The following is a 25,496-nucleotide window of genomic DNA, read 5'->3' as shown; positions in this document are numbered from 1 at the left end:
CTCCCTCCCACCTTTTGGGCATTATGGTTTGCAATAAAGACGCTGAAAGGTCATCATACACATCCCTTTACTTCCTTTCAGCGTTCGGTTCTTGTCCAGAATGATCACTTCTCTTATTGTCACACTGGTCCCTTCTCTGTCCTAACTGCCCTTTGTCCTCACACACTTGAGCATGTTTCTAACCGTTGACCCATCCCTGAGCCCATGCTCTTAATGACCTTTGTTGTTGCTGGTTTCAAAGACCTTGGGCCCCATGCCTCTGGTTGCCTTGCGCCATGAATCATAGAACCTGTTTCTTTGAACCCTGATTGCCTGGCGGCCGTGCTAATAATTCAGTGCGTGTTGATTTTTGTCCCCTAGCATGGCCAGGTACTTCCGGAACAACTTCATCAACCCCCACATTTACTCCAGTGGGATTGCAAAACTGATTTTTTGCTGGGACTTCACCATCACAAATGAGAAGGCAGTAAAGCTGAAGCAGAAGAATCTTAGCATGGAGATAAGGGTAAGAAAAGTGCACTTTAAGCCGTGTCTGCTCCAAGCCAGGCTTCCCTCCTCCAGGGTCCCTGTAACTTTTTTTGTTTTAAGGTTTTAATGGAGCACCTGTCTATTGTCCATGAGGTTGGTTCTTCTTAACCCCCCCCAAAAAACTAAAAATATTCATAATACCCCCAATGCTGGCGATGATGTTGGGAAATGGATAATCTCCCCGACACAGAGGCATTGTCATTAGTACAGTACAGACATACTGGAGGGCAATTTAGCAGTTTCTATTAAAGCATTCCATGTGAATATTTCCTGATACCACAGTATCAGGCTTCCATTTTTCTCCAGTGTCTCGAGGCCTTGCTCCTTAGGCAACATAAGGCAATGTCTGGAGATTTGGGGGGTGGGGGTTGTTGGCAAGTTGAAGAAGGGTTGCTACTGACCCTAGCGGGGAACAGAGCCCAGGACACTGCTGGCCATGCATGGGACAGCTGCACAAAACAGCATGGTTCAGCCACAAATGTCAGCCAAGTAGCTCGAGAATCCTTGGTCGCTAGGGGAAAATATTATTATTATTAAAAAAGAGCAAACAGAGTTGAGACACAAGAGGGCTCTGGCAAGAGGGTGCCGAGGTTAACTCCCTCCTGGGTGAAGCTGTGCTCTCCGGGAAAGCGCCGTCGGCACGTCCCAGTGCCCTGCTCCATCTGTCTCCCTTGTTGGAGACCTTGGGGACAGAGAGGGGGGTCCTGAGTCCCTTTGAGAGGATGGGGGGTTTCATGATTCCCCTGAGAACTCCCCCTGCTCTCTGGCTCGCCTGTGGATCTGGGCTGGATTGGGGGCTCTGCTTCTGCCGAGCACTGGGTGGGGGCTGCCCTATAAGCACCCACCGGTGTGGCCCTGTGTTCCAGGAGAACCTGTCGGAAATGCGCCAGGAGCAGGTCAAGCTGACGGCCAGGCAGCGGCTCCTCCGCCTGTCTGCCCACCTGGCGGCCTGGCTGGTATCCACAGGAGTGGCCGCTGCTTGCTGTACGGCCGTTTATTACCTGGCGGAGAACAACACGGAGGTGAGCAGGGCCTGGGAGCGTGAACTCGGCCGAGGTAGAGCTCGCTCTGCAGACGGGGGTTTTGGGGTGGGGTGGGTGAGGCCGGCTGCTTGGCTGGGGCTGGATGGTTCTATCAAGGCAGAATCCCAAGTGCCCTGAGCCCCCCGAGAATTCAGAATCGGCATCTTGTTCGCCCACGTGGCAGTGCTCAGAGGAGACTCCTGGCTCTGTGCTCGGGGATCCCTCCTGGTGGAGCTTAGGGGACTAGATGGAGTGCCAGGGATTGAACCTGGCCTGACTGCAGTGCTACTGCTTGGACCTCCGAGTCAGCGTCGTTCACCATATCCCAAGGCCCAGGGGAGGCTCTGGTTTAAGAAGACCTCAGGGGGCAGAGCAATAGCCCAGCGGGTAGGGCATCTGCCTTGCACGCGGCCGACCTGGGTTCGATTCCGAGCATCCCATAGGGTCCCCCGAGCACCGCCAGGAGTCATTCCTGAGTGCAGAGCCAGGAAGAACCCCTGAGCATCACCGGGTGTGACCCAAAAAGCAAAAAGAAGAAAAGAAGAGCTCAGCCCCGGGCAAATGCTGCCGTCAGCTCTGCTGTCTTCCTCTGTCTGGCTCTCCCCGAACCTCTGAGGCGCTGCTGCCGAGGAGATACTCAGGAACGCTTGGGCAGGGCACGGGGCCCAGGGCAGAGCACCTACTTGCCTGGCATGCATGAGACCTGGGTTCCAAGACTGGCACTGAAAAAAATAGATAATTAGGGTGTCTCAGACGCTGGTGGGTGATTTGATGTTATTTTGACAAACTATTTTTTTTGAGGTACCATGATTGACGGCACTGATCATGCTGGAGTTTCGTGCCCCCAACATTGCAACTCTCCCCTTCTTCCACCCCTTCACTCTACCACACCATCTGACCCTCCTGAGTCCCGAACTCCTCCCCTGTAAAATAGGAATGCTCTAAACCTCGCCTTTATTTATTTATTTATTTATTTATTTATTTTTGGCTTTTTGGGTCACACCCAGCGATGCTCAGGGGTTACTCCTGGCTCTGCACTCAGGAATTATTTCTGATGGTGCTCTGAGGACCATAATGAGATGCTGGGAATCAAACCTGGGTCAGCCGCTTGCAAAGCAAACACCCTCCCTGCTGTGCTATCACTCTGGCCCCTGAACCTGGCTTTTGTGCTTGGACTAGGGAAAAGTGATGTAGGGGGCTGGAGAGATGGCACAATGGGCAGCGTGCTTACTTTGATCCCTGACCCCAAATAGTCTTCCAAACCCTGCCGTGAATGATTCTGAGCACGGAGCCGGGAGTAAGCCCTGAGCACTGCCAGTGTGGCTGAAAACGTTCCCTGCATCTCCCTCCCTCCTGAAAAAGTGTGGGTGCTTCTGGGGATCTTCTGAATGATGCCCAGGGGGCTACGGGTCTCTGTCTCTGCCTCCCTCCCGCCAGTTCCTGCAGAGTCACCAGAACCCCGGGGCGGTGCTGCTCCTGCCCTTCGTGGTCTCCTGCATCAACCTGGCCGTGCCGCGCTTCTACTCCATGTTCAGGCTGGTGGAACACTATGAGCTGCCGAGGCACGAGGTCTACAGCCTCCTGATCCGGTGAGTGAGCGGGCAGCCCCTGCCAGGAAACGGCTGCGGACCCCTCTTTCATTTGTGTTTGTTTTTATTACTTATTTATGTATTTGCTCAGAGGGCAACACCTGGTGATGCTCAGGGCTTCCTCCTGGCTCTGCACTCAGGAATCACTCCAGGCGGTGCTTGGGGGACCATTTGGGACATTGGGGACAAACCCTGGTCAGCTGTGCGCAATACAAATGCCTTATTCGCTGTGCTAGCTTTGGCCCTGACCCCCTTTTCAGATGAATATTTCGAGATTTTTTTCTTTCTTTCTTTCTTTCTTTCTTTCTTTCTTTCTTTCTTTCTTTCTTTTTTTGGCTCTTAGGGTCACACCCTGCGATGCTCGGGGGTTATTCCTGCCTCCGCACTCAGGAATTACTCCTGGCAGTGCTCAGAGGACCGTATAGGATGACGGGAATTGAACCTGGGCTGGCCGCATGCCAGGCAAGCGCCCTCCCCATTGTACTATGGCTCCAACCTAATATTTCGAGATTTCTGTATTTGAAGGAAAAAGTCCTAGCCAGGCTTCTTTGCTTTTTTCTTTTTCTTGCCTGCCAAATAGAGGTGTCTCCTTGGCCAGGAGTTAGAAACAATCAGGATTTTCATGAACTTCTGATACATCTAGATGTATCCATATGTAACTTGCTGCTTTTACCTTCCTTTGGGGGGCCAGGGAGCACATCTGGCAATACTTGGGGGTACATGTGGTGTTGAGGGGCAGAGCCCGGGTTCTTTGCTAGCAAAGCTCTAGCTCTCTCTTGAGTTATCTCCTCTACTTCCGTTTTAACTCTTTTTAGTTGTTTGGTTCATTGTTTTAATCAATTAAGACTTTTATTTGAGACTTTTATTGAGGAACTGGAGCCACAGCACAGCGGGGAGGGCGTTTGCCTTGCATGCGGCCAACCCGGGTTCGATTCCCAGCATCCCATAGGGTCCCCTGAGCACTGCCAGGAGGAATTCCTGAGTGGAGAGCCAGGAGTAACCCCTGAGCACTGCCGGGTGTGACCCAAAAAGAAAAAAAACTTTTATTGATAAATAACATAGACTGTTTACTGGAGTGACGTGTCACTCCTGGCAGTGCTGGGGGGACCAGGCAACAGCAGGGATCAAGCCGGGGTTTCTACACGCAAAGTGACCTCCAGGCCTCGTGTTTGGCTCGCCTTAAGGCATCCAGGCTGAAAGAGCCACAACTAGCAAACTGTTGCTGACAGCCATTCCCGAAGAGGAAGAGCACTGGCGTGTGAGTGGCACCGAGTGCCAGGAAGTGCCCAGGGTACAAGGGCTTCTGCTCACCGCTCATTCGCCAGAACTAGCCTAACTGGCCCTCACCCAGCACAGCAGACGGGGAGGACATTCGTTCGTATGATGTACCCGGAAGGAAAGAAAGGCTGAAGGAACGCACTCGTGGTCATCATGAAAGGAATGACTGTTCTTTTCTGTTATTTAGGAACATCTTTCTGAAGATGTCAATCATTGGGATTCTGTGCTACTATTGGCTCAATGTCGTGGCCCTGTCTGGACAGGAGGTGAGATCTCTGCTACTCTGCCTCTATGTCCTCACTCCAGTCTCTCCCTCCCTCCCTCCCTCCCCTCCCTCTCTTCTTCCCTCCCTCTCTTCCTCCCTCCCTCCTTTCCTTCCTTCCTTCCTTCCTTCCTTCCTTCCTTCCTTCCTTCCTTCCTTCCATCCTTCCTTCTTCTCTCTTGCTTACTCTTCCTTCTTTCTTTCTTTCTTTCTTTCTCTCTCTTTCTTTTTTCTCCCTTCCTTCTTTCCTTTCTTTATCTCTTCCTTTCTTTCTCTCCCTTTCCATCTCTTCCTCCTTCTTTCCTTCTTTTTCCTTCCTTGTTACTTCCTCCCTCTTCTTCCTTATTCTCCTTTCTTTCTTCCTTCTCCTTCCTCCCTCCCTCCCTCCCTCCCTCCCTCCCTCCCTTCCTTCCTTCCTTCCTTCCTTCCTTCCTTCCTTCCCTCCCTCCCTCTCTTCCTCCCTCCTTTCTTTCTTTCTCCCTCCCTCCCTTCTTTCTTTCTTTCTTTCTTTCTTTCTTTCTTTCTTTCCTTCCTTCCTTCCTTCCTTCCTTCCTTCCTTCCCTCCCTCCCTCCATCTCTTCCTCCCTCCTTTCTTTCTTTCTCCCTCCCTCCCTCCCTTCTTTCCTTCCTTCCTTCCTTCCTTCCTTCCTTCCTTCCTTCCTTCCTTCTTTTTGTCTTTCTGCTTTTATTTCTCTGCTTTGGGGTCACACCCAGTAATACGCCTGGCTCTGCACTCAGGAATTACTCCTAGTGTCCTAGTGTACTCAGGGGACCAAATGGGATGTGGAAATGTAACTTTTGTTGGCTACATGCATGGCAAGTACCTTACCTGCTATTCTATTGCCTCTGGCCCCTTTACTTTGGTTTCTTAATCTTTGCTACCAGGAAACAAGTTTCTCAACTGTCTCAGCTTCTGCTCATGACATTAGAGCATACCTCATGTTCTTTTCCATTCACTCATCTACCCAATCATCTGTCTACCGCTCCATCCACCCATCTTCCTACCATACACTCATCCACCCATCCATCCATCCATCCATCCGTTCTTCCATCATCCATTCATCCACCTGTTCCTCCATCCATCCATGCATCCATCCACCCGTTCTTCCACCCATCTATGCTTCCATTCATCCATTCACCCATCCATTAGTTCACCTTCTCACCCATCCATCCACCCATCCATCCATCCTTGGGTTGTGCAACTTTCAGCTTTCAGCTTTCTGTCTCCTCCTTCAGCCAAATCTAAAAGTGAAGTTCCTCATTTCAAAGCAGTGACCTCCTACGATTTCTGACCAACAATCTCCTAAACTGTCTGATTCAATCTTCCAGTTTGTGATAGCCTGATACACCTCTAGACCATTTAGTTCTTAGGTATATTTTAACTGATTTTTCCTAAGGCCCCTAGGATAAAAGGTCAGGGCATAATTAGCAGTTGATACCTCCCGCGCTCTAGAAGAAGGTCATTAGTCCTGATAGAGAAAAGGAATCCTGAGGACAGAAACAGGGTTGAGAGATGCTAAGAAGAGCAGGAGCAGGCAAAGTGTAGATGTGTGAACAGCTTAGTGGGGGAAGAAGGAACATCGAAAGGGAAGGAATGTCCTCAGAAACAGTCCGATAGTGCTTTTTTTTTTCTTTTTGGGTCACACCCAGCATTGCTCAGGGGTTACTCCTGGCTCTGCACTCAGGAATTACTCCTGGCGGTGGGGGACCCTATGGGATGCTGGGCATCGAACCAGGTCAGCCACATGCAAGGCAAAGGCCCAACCCGCTGGACTGTTGTTCCAACCCCCGATGGTGCATTTCTGCCTAGAGCAGATCTGCGTTACTTGGTCCCCGAAGACTCAGTCAAACTGACCCTCCAACCAGGTCCTCATGAGAACAGCATGGCAGGAGCGGGGAAAGACCTGGGCAGGAGCAGGCAGGCCTGGGCCGTCCCCAGATCTTGATGCTTGTTTGCCTTCCAGTGTTGGGAAACCCTCATCGGCCAGGAAATCTACCGGCTCCTTCTGATGGACTTCGTGTTCTCCGTCGCGGATTCCCTCCTGGGAGAGTTCCTGAGACGGTGAGTACCTGGGACCGCGTCAGTGATGTTCAGTCAGGGGTGGACAGCCCACGTGCAGGCCGTGTCATCTGTGTGCATATAGGCTCCACCTTTGGGATTTGTGTGATTTCAACTCATGACCAACAGTAATGATACCACCAGCAGGTGCATTTCTCAGAACGTCAAGACTGACTGTTGGATTTAGTATCTGATCTTGTCTTGACTGAACCAGAAATACAAACAGAACTGCTGCCTTGACTGAACCAGAAGTATAGGTCCCTCGCCTACTCTAAGAAGTGTTTGACACTAAGTTCTTCTATTACTCTTTGCCATACTCTTTTCCTCTAAACAAACTGGAATTTCACCTAGGCCTGACAGCTCCGTTGTCCAAGTTAATTTTGCTTCAGATGGTCCTTTTAGAACCTTCTCGTGAAAAAAAATTTTTTCCCCTAGAGTCCAGAGAGATAGTACAGCAGGGAGGGCACTTGCCTTGCACATCACAGACCCAGATTTGACCTGCGGTATCCCATAGAGTCCTAGGAGCACCACCAGGAATAATTCCTGAGTGCATGAGCCGGGAGGAACCCCTGTGCATCATGGGGTGTGACCCAAAAAGCAAAAAGGAAAAGAAAAGAAATCACAGTGGAATCAATATTTTTGAAAGTAAGACACCTTAGCTTCCTCTTCATGGGTTGAGAACATGGGAACAACACTAATTTGATATCAGTAGCCGAAGTTAAAAAAAAATTTAAAAAAAAGTCATAGGCCAGAGTGATAGCACAACAAGTAGGGCACTGGCCTGGCACACAGCCAATTGGGTTCAATCCCCAGCATCCCAGAGGGTCCCTGAGCCCTGCCAGGAGTGATCCCTGAGCACAGAGCCAGGAGTCAGCCACGAGCACCACCAGGTGTGGCCCCCAAACACACAAAAAGTCAATTTATTTGGTTAAGGGAGCTGAGTTTCTCTGCTTCACAATGGGGCAGGGGTGGAGGGAGGGAAGAGGTTTCAGAAACCAAGAATGGCTAAAACAAGAGATGAGGCGATGAGGTGGAATCATTGAAATGATTAAAGTAACATGTGACGTACGTTCTCTCACATGTTTTGGTGAGGAGAGGGTTTGGAGGACACACAGCCGTGCTCCTGGCTCAGTGCTCAGGGCTGACCCCTGGTTCTCAGCTCAGGGATCACTCCTAGCAGTGCTCGGGGATCCTATGTTGTGCCGGGGATTGAACGGGGGTCAGCCGTGTGCAAGGCAAGTGCCCGACCCACTGTACTATCTTTCCGGCCCTCTCTAGACTTTTTTGACCTGCATTAGCAGCCTCTCCTTTTGATGATATGGTGGCCGTTCCATTTCCCTGCTTTAGTTCTTTTAAACCAGCTTATACGGACTTGGGGGTTTTCTAAAGTATGTGTCACTTGTATCACTTGTTGTCCCATTATTCATTGATTTGCTCAAGCGGGCACCAGTAACGTCTCCATTCGTCCCTGTCGCGTGCTAGCGTAGCCCAATGGTGTATTGGGGGCTCTTTCAGGGTCAGGGGAATGAGACCCATCATTGTTACTGTTTTTGGCATATCAAATATGCCATGGGTAGCTTGCCAGGCTCTGCCATGCGGGCGGGACACTCTCAGTAGCTTGCTTGGCTCTCTGAGAGGGAGAAACTGCATGCAAGGGGCCATAATTCCCTTGGCTGGTGGCGGGTCATCCTGCAGGCAAGTGCTAACAGGCTGGTCCCTGTCATCTTTCCCCAGAATTATCGGGACGTACATTGTGAGTCTGGGCTCGCAGGAGTTTGACATTGCGAGGAACGTCCTGGAGCTGATCTATGAGCAGACTCTGGTGTGGTGAGTGCTGAGGGACTTTCCTGGGTTCCGGGGACCCTGAAGATGGTGGGTGTGGCCAGTTCCAGCCTTGGTGGTGTTCAGCAGCACCCTGGACAAGAGCAGATGCAGACTTGGTGTCTCAGATCTGTGAGTTTGTGTCCTGGGCTATTGTTTTCCTTTTGGAAGACTTCCGGAAAGCATCAGCCCATAGCAGGGACCCCTACTGATATGAAAAAAGTCTGGAGGGCCAGAGAGATAGTACAGTGGGTAGGGTACTTGCCTTGCATGTGGCCGACCTGTGTTCAGTCCCCAGTACTACATATGGTCCCCCCAGCCCTTCCAGGAGAAATGCTGATGTGGAGCCACCAGCAGAGCCCTGAGCACTGCTGGATGTGGCCCCCAGAATGAAAACAAAAATGAGGAGATGGAGCTATAGTTCGATTCCTCCGCCCCTCTCGGAGAGCCCGGCGAGCTACCGAGAGTATCTCGCCCGCACGGCAAAGCCTGGCAAGCTCCCTGTGATGTATTCGATATGCCAAACACAGTAACAACAAAGTTCCACAATGGAGATGTTACTGGGCCCGCTCGAGCAAATCGATGAACAACGGGAGGACAGTGGACAGTGGCAGAAACCTAATACAAACCTCCAAGTCCCCTAGAACTATGGAATCTGGGCCTCCCTAATAACATCATTACACTTCTTTTTTTTTCTTTTTGGGTCACACCTGGTGATACACAGGGGTTACTCCTGGCTCTGCACTCAGAAATTACCCCTGGCAGTGCTCAGGGGACCCTATGGAATGCTGGGAATCAACCCAGGTTGGCCGCGTGCAAGGCAAATGCCCTCCCCGCTGTGCTATCGCTCCAGCCAAACAGTCACATTCATGAGGCCTTAGGATTTCTCACTAGGGTTTGGGGGACACTCTTTGCCCCCTCCCCCTCTCTTTCCCGCTGCTTTCGGGTCTCCTGTGACCTCTGACACCCATTTTCTCCCCCACAGGGCGGGAACCTTCTTCTGCCCTCTGCTGCCCTTTATCCAAATGATCAATCTTTTCATCATGTTTTACGTCAAAAATGTGAGTCCCTGGCGGTCGGCCCGCTCTCTTTTGCGCTCTGCCTGGGGAGGGCTCGGAGCTGGGGCCTGGGCAGGGCCGGGGGGGCAGAGGGGCCCGCACACAGGTTCCCACGCTGTTCCCGCCAGGTCAGCCTGAGGATGAACTTCCAGCCGCCCAGCAAAGCCTGGCGGGCCTCGCAGATGGTCACCTTCTTCATCCTGCTGCTCTTCTTCCCGTCCTTCTCCGGCGTCCTCTGCACCATGGCCATCACCATCTGGAGGTATGGCCTGTCTGCCCAGGGGAGGGCTCGGAGGACCAGGAGCGAAGTGTCCCCCCTCCCCGGTGCTGCCTCCCCCACACCGCCTGTCAGCTGAGGCTCATCCTGGGGCCCAGTGGAAGAGAAATCCTTGGGGATGTGTTCGGCCCTCCCACCCCAGCCTTGGTAATGGCTGCCCCGCACCCCCCTCTCTCTCCCTCTCTCACTCGCTGTCTCTTTTCTTCTCTCCCTCTCCTTTTCTCTTCCTCTCTCCTCCTCTCTCTCCCTCTCCCTCTCTCCTCTCTCGCCTTCTCTCCCTACCTCTCTTTCTTCTTCTTTCCTTCTCCCTCTCTCTCTTTCCTTCTCTCTCCCTCTCTCTCTTTCCTTCTCTCTCCCTCTCTCTCTTTCTTCCTCTCTTTCTCTTCCCCCCCCGCCCCTCTCAGGCCCCTTCTCTCCTCAGATCTGCATCTCAGGCCTTCCTCTGGCTGTGGATCCTTGCTCCTTGCTTGACCATCATCCCGGCTAGGTGGTGGGGGGAGGGTTGAGTTCTCTGCCATACCTTCCACACCAGCCCACCCCCCCAGCGTAATTAGCCTTTGTGGATGAATGAAATAGTTGCTTTAATTGGGGGTGGGGGGATCCAGTAATGCTCAGGGAGCTACTTCCTGCTCAATGTGTGTGTGGGGGGGGGCAGGGGGGAACCCTCTGAGGTTGCAGAAAGAACCCAAGACCCCCACATCTGAGCAAGCGTTCCCTTGGAACCTTCTCCCTGGCCCAGAAAGTCTCTGCTTTAGGTGGGAGGTGGTAGACCAACCCTCAAACCTCTGGGCTGTGTCTGCTGACTTGGAGCAAGGAGGGACCAGGGACGCCCCTTGGGCTTCCTTAGATAACAGCATCCCTCTTGGCAGTTCTGAGTTCCCGTCCCAAGAAAGATTCTGTGGGGCTCCCGCTCCTTTCTGAAAACTATAGTTTTAAGTTTATTTAACTTATTTACGTATTTATTTTGCTTTTTGGGTCACATCCGGCATTGCACAGGGGTTCCTCCTGGCTCATGCACTCAGGAATTCCTCCTGGCGGTGCTCGGAGGACCGTCTGGGATGCTGGGAATTGAACCCTGTTGGCCGCATGCAAGGGAAATGCCCACCCGCTGTGCTATCGCTCCAGCCCCTCCAGCTCCTTTCTTGGGCCAGGAGAGCCCCAGGGTTTCAGCTCAGTGCTCGGGGCACCCAAGGATACACGTCCACCCTGGCTGTGAGTGAGTTTCCTTTGGAGCCGGCTGGTCAGAGCTGCAGACCACACCAGCTGGCTCGGCGCCTCCAGAGAAACCGTCGGAGGCTGCTCTAAGCGTCGGCCCGTTTCCCGCCAAGTGACGCTTTAGGGCTTGTGTTGGCAGGTTGAAGCCTTCGGTGAACTGCGGCCCGTTCCGGGGCCTGCCCTCCTTCATCCACGCCATCTACAGCTGGATCGACGCCCTGAGCCACCGGCCCAGCGCCCTGTGGGTGGTGTGGGTGTACCGCAACCTCATCGGCAGTGTGCACTTCTTCTTCATCCTCACCCTCATTGTGCTGTAAGTGGGGTGTGTCTGGGGGAGCTGGGGGGCTCGCTTCCCAAAACGCAGACGGTTCTGGGAGGTTTGGTGGTAGGGGACCCCGGTGAACCTCGGTCTTTCGGAGTCGCGTCTCTCTGATCACGTCAGCTGTGGTCAGATGCGGTGCAGGGGATGACCCTCGGCCTCCCGCTTACAAAGCAGCCCTTGAAACAATCTCTCCACAACACCCTAAAAAAATTTTTTTTGCCATGTGAGGGTCACTACTGGTGGTGCTCGGGGATCACTCCTTGAGTATCTGGGGTCCTGTGTGGTGGCAGGGATCAAACTGAACTGGGTTGGCCACGTGCAAGACAAGGGTTAAGTCCCCGGCCCTCTGCCGTGTGTGTGTGTGTGTGTGTGTGTGTGTGTGTGTATGTGTGGCAATGGGGGTTCGGATCACATACGGCAGTGCTTGCGGGTGCTCAGGGGTGCATGCAGTGCCAAGATTCAAATTGAGTTTGCCTACATGCAGGGCAAGGGCCTTAGCTTACTAGCGTTCCTCCAACCCTTGAAAATTTTATTAATTTTTGTTTGTTTGGGGTTCTTTTTCAGGGGGGATGTGAGGGGCTGCACCTGGCTTTGTTCAGGGCTTACTCCTGGCTCCTTGTTCAGAGTTGGCTCCTGGCAGGCTCAGGGACTGTGTCAAACCTGGGTCAGCTATGGGCAAAGCAAACACCGTACCTACTGTACTATTGCTCCAAATGCTAGTTTTCATTTTACTTTAAAAAAATTATTTTAGGCTGGAGTGATAGTACATAGGGTAGGGCATTTGCCTTGCACACGGCTGATCCGGGTTTGATTCTTCTGCCCCTCTCGGAGAGCCCAGCAAGCTACCAAAAGTATCCTGCCTGCACAGCAAAGCCTGGCAAGGTACCCGTGACGTATTCGATATGCCAAACACAGTAACAACAAGTCTCACGATGGAGACATTACTGGGCCCGCTCGAGCAAATCAGTGAACAATGGGAGGACTGTGCTACAGTGCTACTATATTTTAAGAATTATTTTAGCCACCTTTTAATGCAGGGTTTCATGCATAAAACATCCCATCACCATACCCTCCCACTAGAGTGTCCACTTCCGCCCACCACTGTCCCAGCATCCCTCCCTGCAGCCCACCCCACCCTCCTAAAACTCAAGCCAAACCCAAGGTAAAAGGTTTCACACGCTAGTCAGCTTCCCACTGAAATCACGTTCTCAGTTCCTGCTGTCCTTGGGCAGTTGTTACTCCCTATTATGTTTCTCTACATCCCAATCTGAGCGAGATCATTCTGTGCCCATCCCTCTTCCTTTCAACCGATTTCACTCAGCACGACGCTCTTCAGATCCATCTATGTGGCATTATAGCACAGTCCTCCCACTGTTCATCGATTTGCTCGAGCAGGCACCAGTAATGTCTCCATTGTGAGATTTGTTACTATTTTTGACATATTGAATATGCCACAGGGAGGTTGCCAGGCTCTGCAGTGTGGGCGGGATACTCTCGGTAGCTTGCAGGGCTCTCTGAGACGGGTGGAGGAATCGAACCTGGGTCGGCTTCATGAAACACCTTACTGGCTATGCTATTGCTCTGACCCAGATCCATCTATGGAGCAGCAAAATGCACGGTTTCATCTTTTCTTATCGCCAAGTAATATTCCACTGTGGACATGTACCACAGTTTCTTTATCCATTCATCTGTGTTTAGACACTGGAGTTGTTTTCAGATTTGGACTATTGTGAACAGTGCTGCAATGAACCCGGGAGTGCAATCTGCCCTATTTTTTTTTAAGTTATCTACTATTTTCTTGTCCCAGTGTTTTTTTTTCTGAAAAGAAAATAATATAGTGTGTGCTCTGCCTTCAGAAATACAGTGAAGGGGGCTGGAGCAATAGCACAGGGGTAGGGCGTTTGCCTTGCATGCGGCTGACCCGGGTTCGATTCCCAGCATCCCATATGGTCCCCTGAGCACCGCCAGGGGTAATTCCTGAGCGCAGAGCCAGGAGTAACCCCTGTGCATTGCCGGGTGTGACCCAAAAAGAAAAAAAAACCCAAAAAAACAGAAATACAGTGAAGGGGAGGATTAGGAGGAGGCTTCAGGAAAACTGGCTTGATTCTGCCACCACAAATAAATAAAATAATAATTAAAAAATAAAAATAATAAAATAGGGCTTTCCTGGTCCCAGTTAGAAGAGATTGTTCGGGACCAGGGTGGGGCTCAGTTCAGAGGGTTGCTCACCTGCGGGAGGCCCTGTGCTCCACCCCCACACCGCAGAGGCACAGAGACACCCGACTAGTAAGAAAGGCTGGAGTCCTCGCAGCCCGAAAGGCTGGTTGGCACACAGAGGGCTGCCCCTGACCTGTTGCCCTTGAAAAGCGTGCTGGGGACAGCTGAGGCGGCACCTTCTCAGAGAGGGCCCTCCTCCAGTGTTCAAGAGAGCAGCCCCAATTTATTTGGGGGCACACCCTGAGCACTGCAGGGTGTCACCCAAAAATAAAAAGCAAAATTCTATGCATGTAAGAAGTGCTCACATTGAGGCCAGAGTGACAGTACAACAGGCAGGGTGCTTGCCTTGCCTTCGGCCAACCTGGGTTCCATTCCCGGCATCCCGTCGGGTCCCTGAGCACAGAACCAGAAGTCAGCCCTGAGCATATCTGGGTGTGACCCAAAAGAACAAGGAAAAGAAAAGGCACTGATGTTTAGGGCTAGGGACCTGGCGCAGGGCGAGAGCATGTGTCATATGCATGAGACCCTGCTTCCACTCCAGGCAAACCCAAGGGTGATACCGACACAATGTTAGACCAGGAAACGGAAATGGTAACCCTTGGTATGCTAGAGGTACTAATATCCTAGTGGTGATGGTATTATAGAACATAAAAAACAATCAAGTCAATAGATTTATAGTTATATACTTTATCTGGTTTTGGAGAGGGCAGGTTGGTAGAAGTTGGTATATATATATGATATATATATATGAGATATATATATGAGATATATATATATATATATATCCTGACTGTGTTCAGGGACCCTCTGTGGTGCCTGGGATTGAACCAGTGCCTACCGCATGCAAGGCAAGTGCTATTGGGGTCTCCTTTTTCTGGCCTCCGTTCAATGCACTCCCTCGTCCAGCAAGAGGCCATGGCTCGGGGCCCTGAGAACCAGGCCGATCTACCCTTCCTGTAGAGAGAGGGGTCTGAGGAAAAGAGCAGACCCTATGCCGCTGCCTCCTCAACTGAGAAATGAGCACACGGGCAAGGCGGGGATCCTGTCAAGCAGTTCCACTTTACTAAGCAAACAGCATAGCTTTATATAGGCAAACGGGGAAGACATACAAAGGGTCACGTAGTTACAGTGGTTAGAACAGACGTGTGTTTTCTCTAGGTAGGGTCATACCTTCCCTGTGTGATTACAATGGTCAAACCGTCACCGCACATCTGCCAGAAGCGCCCGGTTCCCCTGTCCCCCCCCGCCCCCACCTTGCATTGAGCTGTGACACACATTTCAACAGGCCTTACTTCAAAGCAGACCAACAGGAGTTTTTCTCCCAACAAAGTGCCTCACCCATTTCACTCTGTCTCTGGCCTGAGAGTTGTATACTTACAGTATAGACAATGTTACTTGTCAATAATAATTCAATTAAGGCTAAAACTAAAAATTAGGGGCCAAAGTGAGAGTATAGAGGGGAGGGTGCTTGCCTTGCATGCGATTGACTTGGGTTTAATCCCTGGCACCCCACAGGGTCCCCTGAGCCCCCAGGAGTGATCCCTGAGCACTGCTGGGTATGACCCCTCCCAAAGCAAACAAATGAAAACTAAAAACCGAAACAGAGGGAAGTTTGCATCAGGGCCTCATGGTCCTAGGACTCAGCAAACTGAACTTAGAGGAGTCGCTTGTCTGGTATGAAATCTCTGCCTCCAAGAAGCCATAAAAGAAGAAGAAGCATGTCCCCAGGTCTGGCCCAAGCCCAGAGGCAGCTTCTCGGAGGGGCCCGAGGCGGGAGTGGCTCCCTGTGGGTCCTGGGTGGTTCCGTGTGCCCGAACGCGTCAGTCTCACCCGCTCACTATGTCTGAGGAACAACGGAGGTCCAGAGTCTCTCTGCAAGCAGATTCCCTGTTCATTTGTGCCCGGTGGGCGCTGGACCAGCGTGTCAGTCACCCGTCCTGGTCTCTTGCAGGATCATCACCTACCTCTACTGGCAGATCACAGAGGGCAGGAAGGTCATGATCAGACTCCTCCACGAGCAGATCATCAATGTAAGTCCTCCTGGCCCCGCTCTCACCTTCTCCCCTCAAGCCTCATTTTGTCATTCATTCTTTTCTGTCTGTTTTGGCCACAGCCAGCAGTGCGCAGGGAGGGACACTCCCAACTCGGTGCTCAGGAATGCAGTGTGGGGAAGCAAACATGCGAAGCACCACCAATGTCCGGCCCTTTGAGCCTCCCCTCCCCGAAAAAAAATTTCTTTAGGGGGCTGGAGACATAAAATGGGTAAAGCGCTTGCTTTGCATGCAGCTCACCTGGATTCGGTCCTCTACTCCACAGGGTCCCCCGGTCCCTGCCAGGAGAGATCCCTGAGCACAGAGCTAGGAGTAAGCCCTGAGGACCACCACGTGAGCCCCCAAATCTCCCTCTAATTTTATTTTATAGTAGAAATCTCCAGTCTCCAAACTTGGATTGTACAGAGACCTTCTCCCTGCACCCCGCCGACACCACCCAGACCCAACAGTCACTGATACTCTAATCCCCCCCGATTTCACCTATCTTGTCCCGTCACTGAAAATGTCTGGAATATTTTATTTTATGGAATATTTTATTTTATTTATTTTTGTTCTTATCAGATTCTTTTTTTAAAATGAATCACCATGAGATAAAGTTACAGACTTAAAACTTTCTTTCTTCCCCACCCCACCCCTCCCCATGCCTGTGAGGCAGATGATTTCCACTTAACTTTCTCTCTATTTTGATCACATTCGTTACTTTTTTTTTTTAGATTTACAATTTTTTGTGCTTGGGTTTCGATTATACAATGATCAAATACCCATCCCTCCATCAGTGCCCATTTTCCACAACCATGGATAATATCCCTCCACCCCCCCCATCCCCCCCCCCCCCCCGTCTCTGTGGCAGGGCATTCCTTTCTGTTCTCTCTCTCCCCCTGGGTGCTGTGGTCTGCAAAAGAGGCATTGAGTGGCAATCATGTTTGGTCTATGGTCTACTTTCAGCATGCTTCTGCCATCCTGGGAGGATCCTCCCAACACCCTTTATTTGGTGCTCCCTTCTCTATCTGAGCTGCCCTTTCCCCTAGAATGCCCAGCTGGCCTCTAAGCTATAGAGTAATACTCCTGGTGCTGATCTCAGCTATTCTTGGGTATTAATCTCATATTTTGTAACTTTATATCCCCCAGATGAATGCAATCTTTCTATGTCTATCTCTCTCTTTCTGACTCATTTCGCTTAGCATGATACTTTCCATGTTGTACCACTTGTATGTAAATTTCATGACTGCATCTTTTCTAACAGCTACATAGTACTCCATTGTGTAGATGTACAGACTTACAAACTTTCATGCTTACATTTCAGTCATACAATGATCGAGTACCCATCCCTCCACCAGTACCCATGGCCCCAGGATCCCTCCCGCCACCCTGCCATCCTCCCTCCCACCCCCCACTCCCCGTCTCTGGCAGGCACATTCTCTTTTACTCTCTCTCCTTTTGGGTGTTATGGTTTGCAATACAGGCACTAAGCGGCCATCATATTCGGTCCATAGTCTACTTTCAGCACGCATCTCCCGTCCTGGCGAGCACTCCAAGCATCATCCACTTGGTGGTCCCTTCTCTATCCCAGCTGCCTTTTCCCCCAGCATGTGAGGCTGGCTTCCAAACCCTGGATCCTCCTGGCCCTTATCTCTCTGATCCTTGGGTGTTAGTCTCCCATTCTGTTACGTTCTATTACATCTGGATTATTTTAAAGCAAACCCTGGACTTTATGGACTTCTTCCCTTTGACTGTGCAGTCACTGGCCACGTCTCCTACCCTCCTGGGAAATGTTTTTCTACCGGAGGGCTCTGGAGGCCAGATGAGGAGGGGTGTCACTTGCTCCCCTCGGGTCTTTCCTTTGTTCGAGGCCCATGTCCAGTTGTGCTCAGGGCCTACTCCTGGCTCTGTGCTCAGGGGACCTTCTTCGGTGCTGGGGACCCAACCTGGGTCATCCATCTGCGTGGCAAGTGCCTTAGTCCCTGCCCAGCTTCTCTGGCCCTGTGGTTAAGCCTCACATAGCTTTGAATCTCCGACCACTTCCCCTCCCCACCTTGCCATGCGTGGTGGAAGAATCGGGTCACTGACCTGATAGCAGTTCCGGTGCTCTGGTAGAGAGTGTCCTTTTATTTCGCATAAACTGGTAGTGACATTAAGTCCTGATTAGATCCAGATTCAAGTCCATTTCCTGTTGGTGGGGACAGGGCAGGGCGATCTCCGGGGCCTGCTCAGGAGCTAGGACCCCCTTGTTTCTCCATCAACCTGATCAGTGGTTCAATGCAAGGGTCCGAGGATGTGGTGCTGCTGAGGCCCATCATGGGGGCCTCCCAGGCAGTGCTCCGGGTACTGTACCTGAGTTTCCGATCCCAAATTGCGGAGAGACCAAGTCCACACACGATAATGCAAAAGCAAAGGAACTAGCCAGCGCTAGCTCGAACTAGGGTCCCAATCTCATCCAACGCCGTGGAGTCTTGACCAAGACCCTGACTCCTAGTCACAAGCAGTTCAGAGTTAAGAAGCAACTTATATACTGGTCTATTTCTAGCATCGGCCCTATTGCAATGGTGGTCAGCAATTAGGCAATGGTTAGCAACAGTTTCTAAGGAGGGTGCAGTGACCCTTCATGACCGGCCAGACCCAACTGCCCAATTCCTTATCTTGGCAAATGACTCGACTGCGAGTTTACCAGCAACTGCAAGTCCAGATCCGGGGAAACAGAAACTGAGGCCTCGCTGAGACTGAATGTTGGCTGCAGCTTGTCATGGCATCAGTTTCGCCCTCACAGGGAGACCATGTGGTGCCACTGAGGAACCAGGCTGGGCCACATGCAAGGCAAGAGTCTTGATCCCTGTCCTCACTCTCTGGCTCTCTCCTCTTAAAGACTGGCGTTGGATTTAGAACTCACCCTCTTCCAGGGTGATCACCTCTTCAAAGCCATCACTGCACCTGCGAAGACTTCTCAAGAAGGCTGTCTTTCTAGGGGGTTAGAATAACCTGAATGATGTGAATACCTTTTGTTTTTTTAAAGAAGTTTTATTGGATCACTGTGAGATAGTTACAAACTTGCATGATTGTGTTTCAGTCACACAGTCTTCGAGCACCCATCCCTCCACTAGTGCACATTTCCCACCACATTGTTCCCAGTGTCCTACCCACCACCCCCACCCCACCCCACCCCACACCCTGCCTCGGTGGCAGGTACCATCCTTCTTTCTCTCTCTCTCTAATTTGGGGCATTATGGTTTGCAATATGGATACTAAGCAGTCATCGTGAGCACATCCCCCCCCCCCCCCGCTTGGTTTTGGGTCACAGTTGGTGGTGCTCAAGGGTTGCTCCTGGCTCTGTGCTAGGAATCACCCCTGGCAATCTTGGGGACCATATGGGATGTCGGGGAATCGACCCGGGGTTGCACGCAAGGCAAGTGCCCTCCCTGCTGTACACTCTGGCCCCAAACATCTCTTTTTTGTTTTGGCGTGTTTTTATTGTTTTTGGTGGGGGGTGAGCGGTGACCACACTCGCTGCTGCTCGGGCTTGCTCTGACTCTGCACTAAGGGATCGTTCCTGGCAGGGCTTGGAGAACAATATGGAGAGCGGCATTGCACCAGGCAAGTGCCCTGCCCGCAGGGCCCCTCTTTCTGCTCCTTAAGCTCTGTCCTCTGACAAGCACTCTCCATGCGTGACGTCACCCATGCGCCCAGCCCGCATCCTCACTGACCCTGCACGTGTGTGCTTCTGCTTTCCGTTTTGGCAGGAGGGCAAAGATAAAATGTTCCTGATTGAGAAGTTAGCCAGGCTGCAGGATGCAGAGAAGAGACCTGATGCCGGCCTGGGTGCGGCGGGGAGAAATGTGGAGGTGAGGCCACTCGCGGCTGGGGCCCAGACCTGCCCTTCCACCCCCTGGGCCAAGCGCACCTGGGAATGAGACCCACCCAATGCCCTTCATCCATTTCACGCGCTCCGCGCCTGGCCTTGCAGAGGTGCTGGGGTCTGCTGGGCCCCACCAAGCCCCGCTTGTTCCGAGAACCCCATCCTCCCCCGCTGTCCACTGGCATCGAGAGTGCCCTAAAAGCTCTGTCCACTGTGGACATGCTTCCATGCTGTTCTTCCAAATCTTTCTCCCCAGGTATCTGGAAAGGTCCAGGTGTCCACTCAGTTCTTGGAAAACCAGGGTTCTGTTAGACCCATAATATCATAAAACTCCCCTGCACACCTTTAATCCTGTGTCTTGGACATATTGTTTCCAGTTGATCTTAAAACTGAAACCCAGGCAATTAGAAATCTATGCTATGATCATTTTGTACTTCTTAGGACACACGCAGGATACTGTTGACACACAGTCTAGAGCTCTTAAAAGAGTTTCATCTTGGTCCCCGATGTGCCTAGTGTTGGAATGCAGGCTGTGTGTACACGGCCCTGTTTGAGGCCCAGCACACACACAGACACACATGCACACACTCAAGTGCACACACACCCACATGCACACATCCCAACCACCCCCCCCACAGGCACACACACACACACACATGCACACAACCCACAACCACATATGCACACCTATACACCCCCACACGCACATACACATGCACATTCACTCATATGCTCACACACATACACGCGCACACCCACACCCACACACATGCACACAAACACCCACACACCCGTATGCATGCACACACATAATCACACCCCCACATGTACAGACACACCCACAAACTCCCACTCACACACACACCCAGCACACACACAACCACATATAAAACACATATGCATACACACACGTATACCCATGAATACGTGCACTCACGAACACATACCCACATTCACATCCACACGCACATCCACTCATACGCACACACATGCACATGCACACAAGCACCCACACACCTCAAGCATGCACACATACACAATCACCCCCCATATACACACACACCTCCACAACCCCCATTCACATACACACTCACGCACACACACAACTACATACAAAAAGACATGCATGCACACATGCACATCCACGTGCACACCCTCACACATACACACATGCACATACACATGCACACCCATGAATTCACACACTCACACACATATACCCCCCCCCACACACACACGCACAGTACCAGCGTTTCATTCCTGGTGAGTCTTCAAGCCTGGAGCTCTGTTCTGCTCCCAAACCCTTAGCAGATCCCTGTGTTCTGGAGAGCCGGGATGGAAGCACACCTTCATTTAGACGCCACTCGTCACTTATGATCGCGGCAGCAGGGATGGCCGGGTCCTCTGTGCATGTTAATACCATCAGTGCCAGCACAGGGAAGGGCTGGGGGTCTGACTCAGAGTCTGTCTGCCCCCCAACCCCACATCCAGATCTGTGACAGATGCAACCATGCCCCCCCGCCCCCCGCCTTCTTCAACTCCTCCCTTGAGCCCTGGTCTCGAGTGTCAGGTCTTTCTTTAGAAACGGGATGGCTTGGGGGGCACCTATCCTGCGACTCCCTCCCTCCCTGCGTGAGGTCTCCGCTCTTTCCTCCTGCAGCCACAGAGTCCTGTCCACGTGGATGAGCTCGAAGATGCCTCCGGTGAGTCACCCGTGAGCCGGAGGAGCTTTCCCAGGACAGAGGGTCACGATCTCATGGTTCAGTGACTTGTTCAATTGCTCTTGCAAATACCCATGGGTAATTCTTACTCCGGGTGTGGCCTGAAGCCCAACTCTCCTGACACACTAATATTCTATTCCCTGTGGCCACACTTTACTGTATCACCACTGCAGATTTTATGCAGATTTGGCTGGAGCGATAGCACAGCGGTAGGGCGTTCGCCTTACAAGCGGCCAACATGGCCGACCCGAGTTCGATTCCTCCGCCCCTCTCGGAGAGCCCGGCAAGCTACCGAGAGTATTCGATATGCCAGACACAGTAACAACAAAGTCTCCAATGGAGACGTTACTGGGCCCGCTCGAGCAAATCGACGATCAACGGGAGGGCTTTTACCTTTTTACATATTTGAAAAAAAAAAAGTGGGTATGGCCATATGTGAACTTCAAAGAAAAATGGTGCCGTTATTACATAAAAATAGCATGCAACAGTTAAGGTGCTGGTAAAGGTGATACAGAGAAATACGGTCTTTTTTTTTTCCTCAAAGAGGCTCTTTCCCTTCAAGGTGAGTTTTCTCTGCTTCTTGATTTGTTTGGTTTCAGGGGGCCACACCCAGTGGCCCGAGGGGGTCAGGAAAAAACAGCAGATAAGGCATTTAGAGCTAGGAGCAAGCCCTGAGCACCACCAGGTGTGATCTCTGAGCACAGAGCCAGGAGTAATCTCTGAGCACCACCAGGTGTGACCCCTGAGCACGGAGCCCGGAGTAAGCTCTGAGCACTGCCAGGTGTGATTCCTGAGCACAGAGCCAGGAGTAAGCCCTTAGCACCACCAAGAATAAGACCTGAGCACAGAGCCAGGAGTAATCTCTGAGCACCACCAGGTGTGACCCCTGAGCACAGAGCCCGGAGTAAGCTCTGAGCACTGCCAGGAGTGATTCCTGAGCACAGAGCCAGGAGTAAGCCCTTAGCACCACCAAGAGTAAGACCTGAGCACAGAGCCAGGAGTAAGCCCTGAGCACCACCAGGTGTGACCCCTGAGCACAGAGCCAGGAGTAAGCTCTGAGCATGGCTGGGTGTGGCCCCAAAGCAAAACCAAAAAAAGGCTGAGAAAAAAATTTGATCTTTTCCCTTTTCGATTTCTGGGTCCCTCCTGGAGGGGCTGAGGGATGGAAGCCACGCCGCCAGCACACTGAGTTCCCCTTGGCGGGAGGCCGGGAGTCCATGAAGGCCCTGATCTAGGCTTGACCTTGGCGAAACGGGGCTGCGTGTTCGCGCTAACTTCCCTTTCCTGTGTCAACTCCAGACCTCCGATTCAGGCGATCGTTTCCAGAAGAAAATCCAAACGCCTGGTGATTCCTGGGCGGCACCAGACTCCAAGGGGGGGAAAGAGGCTGGAGATGGAGCCGGTTTTCCAGGACACATGGGCTATTAGCAGCTTCTCAGAAGGGGATCCAGGCCCTCGCCCGCGAGTGGACACAGACCACACGGCAAGTGCTGAAGCACAAGTGGGCCCTTCCGTCCCTCTCGTGGGGGACACCTAAATGGCTGGTTTTTCAAGATAAAGTTTTGGAGATTTTTCCAATAAAGACTACTCTGATATTTCACTGAGTTCACATGATCCCGCAAAGAGAGAACCTGGAACGAGGGAGATGTTTTTGTCTTTAAGAGATGTTGGAAGCGGGGCTGGAGCGATAGCACAGCAGGCAGGGCGTTTCCCTTGCACACGGCCGACCCGGGTTCGATTCCCAGCATCCCATATGGTCCCCCATGCACCACCAGGAGTAATTTCTGAATGCAAGAGCCGGGAGTAACCCCTGTGCATTGCTGGGTGTGACCCAAAAAGCAAAAATAAATAAATAAACTTCAAAAATTAAAAAAAAAAAGAGAGATGTTGGAAGGGCCCGGAGTGATAGGACAGCAGGCAAGGTGCTCGCCTTGCGTGTGGTCAACCAGGGTTCAAATCCTGGCATCCCATAGGGTCCCCCAAGCCCACCAGGGGTCATCCCTGAGCACAGAGTCAGGAGTCCTGAGAATCACAGAGTGTGGCCCCCAAACAAAAACAAGAACAACAAAAAAGATGTGTGGATGAAAGAGATTGTGATTTTTTATTTCACAGTCACAATCACAATCTTGTGATTTTTTTTCTCCCATACTGGCCCGGGTTTGGGAACTGGTGCTAAATGGTCCAGCCCGAGTACGATGGGTTCCTCCGTCATTGACGTGAAATCGAAATTGTGGCTCGAGCTGGCCTTTGTGATTTTGAACTAAAAACACCTTGTGACGCCAAGCTGAAGGAATGTTGTCACCAGACACCTCGGCTCTGAGCTCTAGAGCGTTCTGAGTACATCAAAGGACTCTTTGGGGGTGGACTTGGGTGGGCCAGCTGAGGTTTGGGGTGGGGGATGTGATTCTGACTCTGATTTTATATGTGAGATGGAATCAAACACAAAATGAGGTGTGGGAGAAGAGGCGTATTCATATGGTAATAATCAGTGTGGGATCACTGTTCACACACATGTATGCTACACACATGCACATGCTTATACATATAAACCTTATTTTTTTCCCTTTTTCTTTTGTTTTGGGGGGAAGCCACATCTGGCAATGCTCAGGGGTCACTCCTGGCTCTGCACTCAGGAATTACTCATGGCGGTGCTCAGGGGACTCTATGGGATGCTGGGAATCGAACCCGGGTGGGCTGTGTGCAAGGCAAATGCCCTCCCTGCTGTGCTATCGCTCAGGCCCCACATGGCGACCATTCATTTGCAGAATTGCCAGTGGTTCCCAAGGCAGGTATGCCTGTACTTCAAATAGGAGGGCTGGGAAAGGGGCAGTGACCAAATTACCGGGGGGGGGGGGGGGGTTGCCATCTCTTGCATCACTGCTGAATTGAGGAGACAGCTGGGAGCAATAGAGGCACCAGCCTCCAGCCAGAGCCCTTGGAGTCACTCATTGACTCAGGTGTTGGGACACAGGCCTTGTTTGAACAAGGGCCTGAATTTGGTCCCTGGCATGCATGACCCCTGAGGACCACAGGTATGGCTTTGAAGTCCCGAGCCCTGGGGCCCCGCAGCACTGCTGGGCCGAGCACTGAGACATCAGCCTGCCTGAGCATCATGGGCCTGAGCCTGAACTGCTTGGGAGACGGTGCCAGAAATCGGCGTCCCCGGGCTGTCCCAGGGGGAGTCCATTCTTTTAGGACATGTCCAGACCAGCTTAATCCTTGGGGCCACTCTGTGCCCCTAAGGGATTCTACCACGCCTTGGTCTGGGGTCTCCACGGGGGAAAAATCTCCCCAAACCTGCTCTTCCATGCCTATTCTACTGTTTCTGGCCACCTCCAGCAGTGCTCAGGAGTCGCTCCTGGTGGGCTCAGGGGCCCCTATGGGGTGCTGGGGATAGAACCCGGGCCAGCCGTGTGCAAGGCAAGCGCCCTGCCCACTGTTCTATCACTCCGCCCGCCAAGCCTAGTTTAGCTCAAAGTGACCCAAGTCACTTGGGTTTTCCGATGGCTGCTTGAGAGCTGGGGGACCCCCATTGTTTTATGTCGACAGGGGACGCTCTCTAGTCAACGTCACTTATTCTGTTGTGACATTCCTCATGGTGCAGTGGGGAATGGGGGAGGAAGGGGTTGGGTGCAGGACATCAAACCCAGAACCTCTCCATCTTGGGCCCCAGCCCCTGGTCACTGCAACATCAACAACCAAGGAGAGAAGGGAGGGGTAGGTTCTCAGACGTGCCAGCTCAGGCACCCATTTGCTCTGTCCCAGGATGCAGGCCCTCCCAGGTGGGCACACACCCTACCGCTGAGCCCCTCTCCACCCCCAGATGTGCGCTTCTAGACACATGGCAAAGACCACCACCTGCTCAGAGTGAACTAATCTCAGGTGAGGAAGGTTCCTGCTCCAGCCACACCTGGTGGTGTCAGGGCCCGCTTGCAGCGGTGTCCAGGGGGCTTGGGTGTGTTTCTGGGGCTCCCACACCCCAAGCGTGCACTCAGGCCTCTGAGCCATCTCTCGCCCCAGGAGCCACTGTTTTTTTTTCTTTTTGGGTCACACCTGGCAATGCTCAGGGGTTACTCCTGGCTCTGCACTCAGGAACCACTCCTGGTGGTACTCAGGGGATCATATGGGATGCTGGGAATCGAACCCAGGTCGGCCGCGTGCAAGGCAAATGCCCTCCCCGCTGCGCCACTGTTTTAACAGAGGGCTCATTTCACAGGCTGCGCGACTCT

General features: G+C 52.1%; 1 protein-coding gene across 1 annotated transcript in view; it reads left to right on the top strand.

Annotated features, from left to right (window-relative positions):
• The window catches only part of TMC5 (transmembrane channel like 5), a 36,743-nt gene extending 13,938 nt beyond the window's left edge, over window positions 1–22,805 (top strand). Inside the window, exons 8-20 of the mRNA XM_056138916.1 lie at window positions 361–505; window positions 1,395–1,550; window positions 2,988–3,139; window positions 4,605–4,683; window positions 6,644–6,741; window positions 8,473–8,565; window positions 9,545–9,620; window positions 9,746–9,879; window positions 11,249–11,422; window positions 15,600–15,678; window positions 19,431–19,532; window positions 21,207–21,249; window positions 22,567–22,805. Coding sequence (XP_055994891.1) covers window positions 361–505; window positions 1,395–1,550; window positions 2,988–3,139; window positions 4,605–4,683; window positions 6,644–6,741; window positions 8,473–8,565; window positions 9,545–9,620; window positions 9,746–9,879; window positions 11,249–11,422; window positions 15,600–15,678; window positions 19,431–19,532; window positions 21,207–21,249; window positions 22,567–22,616 — 1,381 coding nt within the window. The 3' untranslated portion in view covers window positions 22,617–22,805. The remainder of the gene's footprint in view (window positions 1–360; window positions 506–1,394; window positions 1,551–2,987; window positions 3,140–4,604; window positions 4,684–6,643; window positions 6,742–8,472; window positions 8,566–9,544; window positions 9,621–9,745; window positions 9,880–11,248; window positions 11,423–15,599; window positions 15,679–19,430; window positions 19,533–21,206; window positions 21,250–22,566) is intronic.
• Window positions 22,806–25,496: the final 2,691 nt, after the last annotated feature.

The sequence above is a fragment of the Sorex fumeus genome, unplaced genomic scaffold (assembly GCF_029834395.1).
Source record: "Sorex fumeus unplaced genomic scaffold, SorFum_2.1 ptg000130l, whole genome shotgun sequence".
NCBI classification, from domain to species: domain Eukaryota; kingdom Metazoa; phylum Chordata; class Mammalia; order Eulipotyphla; family Soricidae; genus Sorex; species Sorex fumeus.
This window is presented reverse-complemented; position numbering and strand designations above follow the sequence as displayed.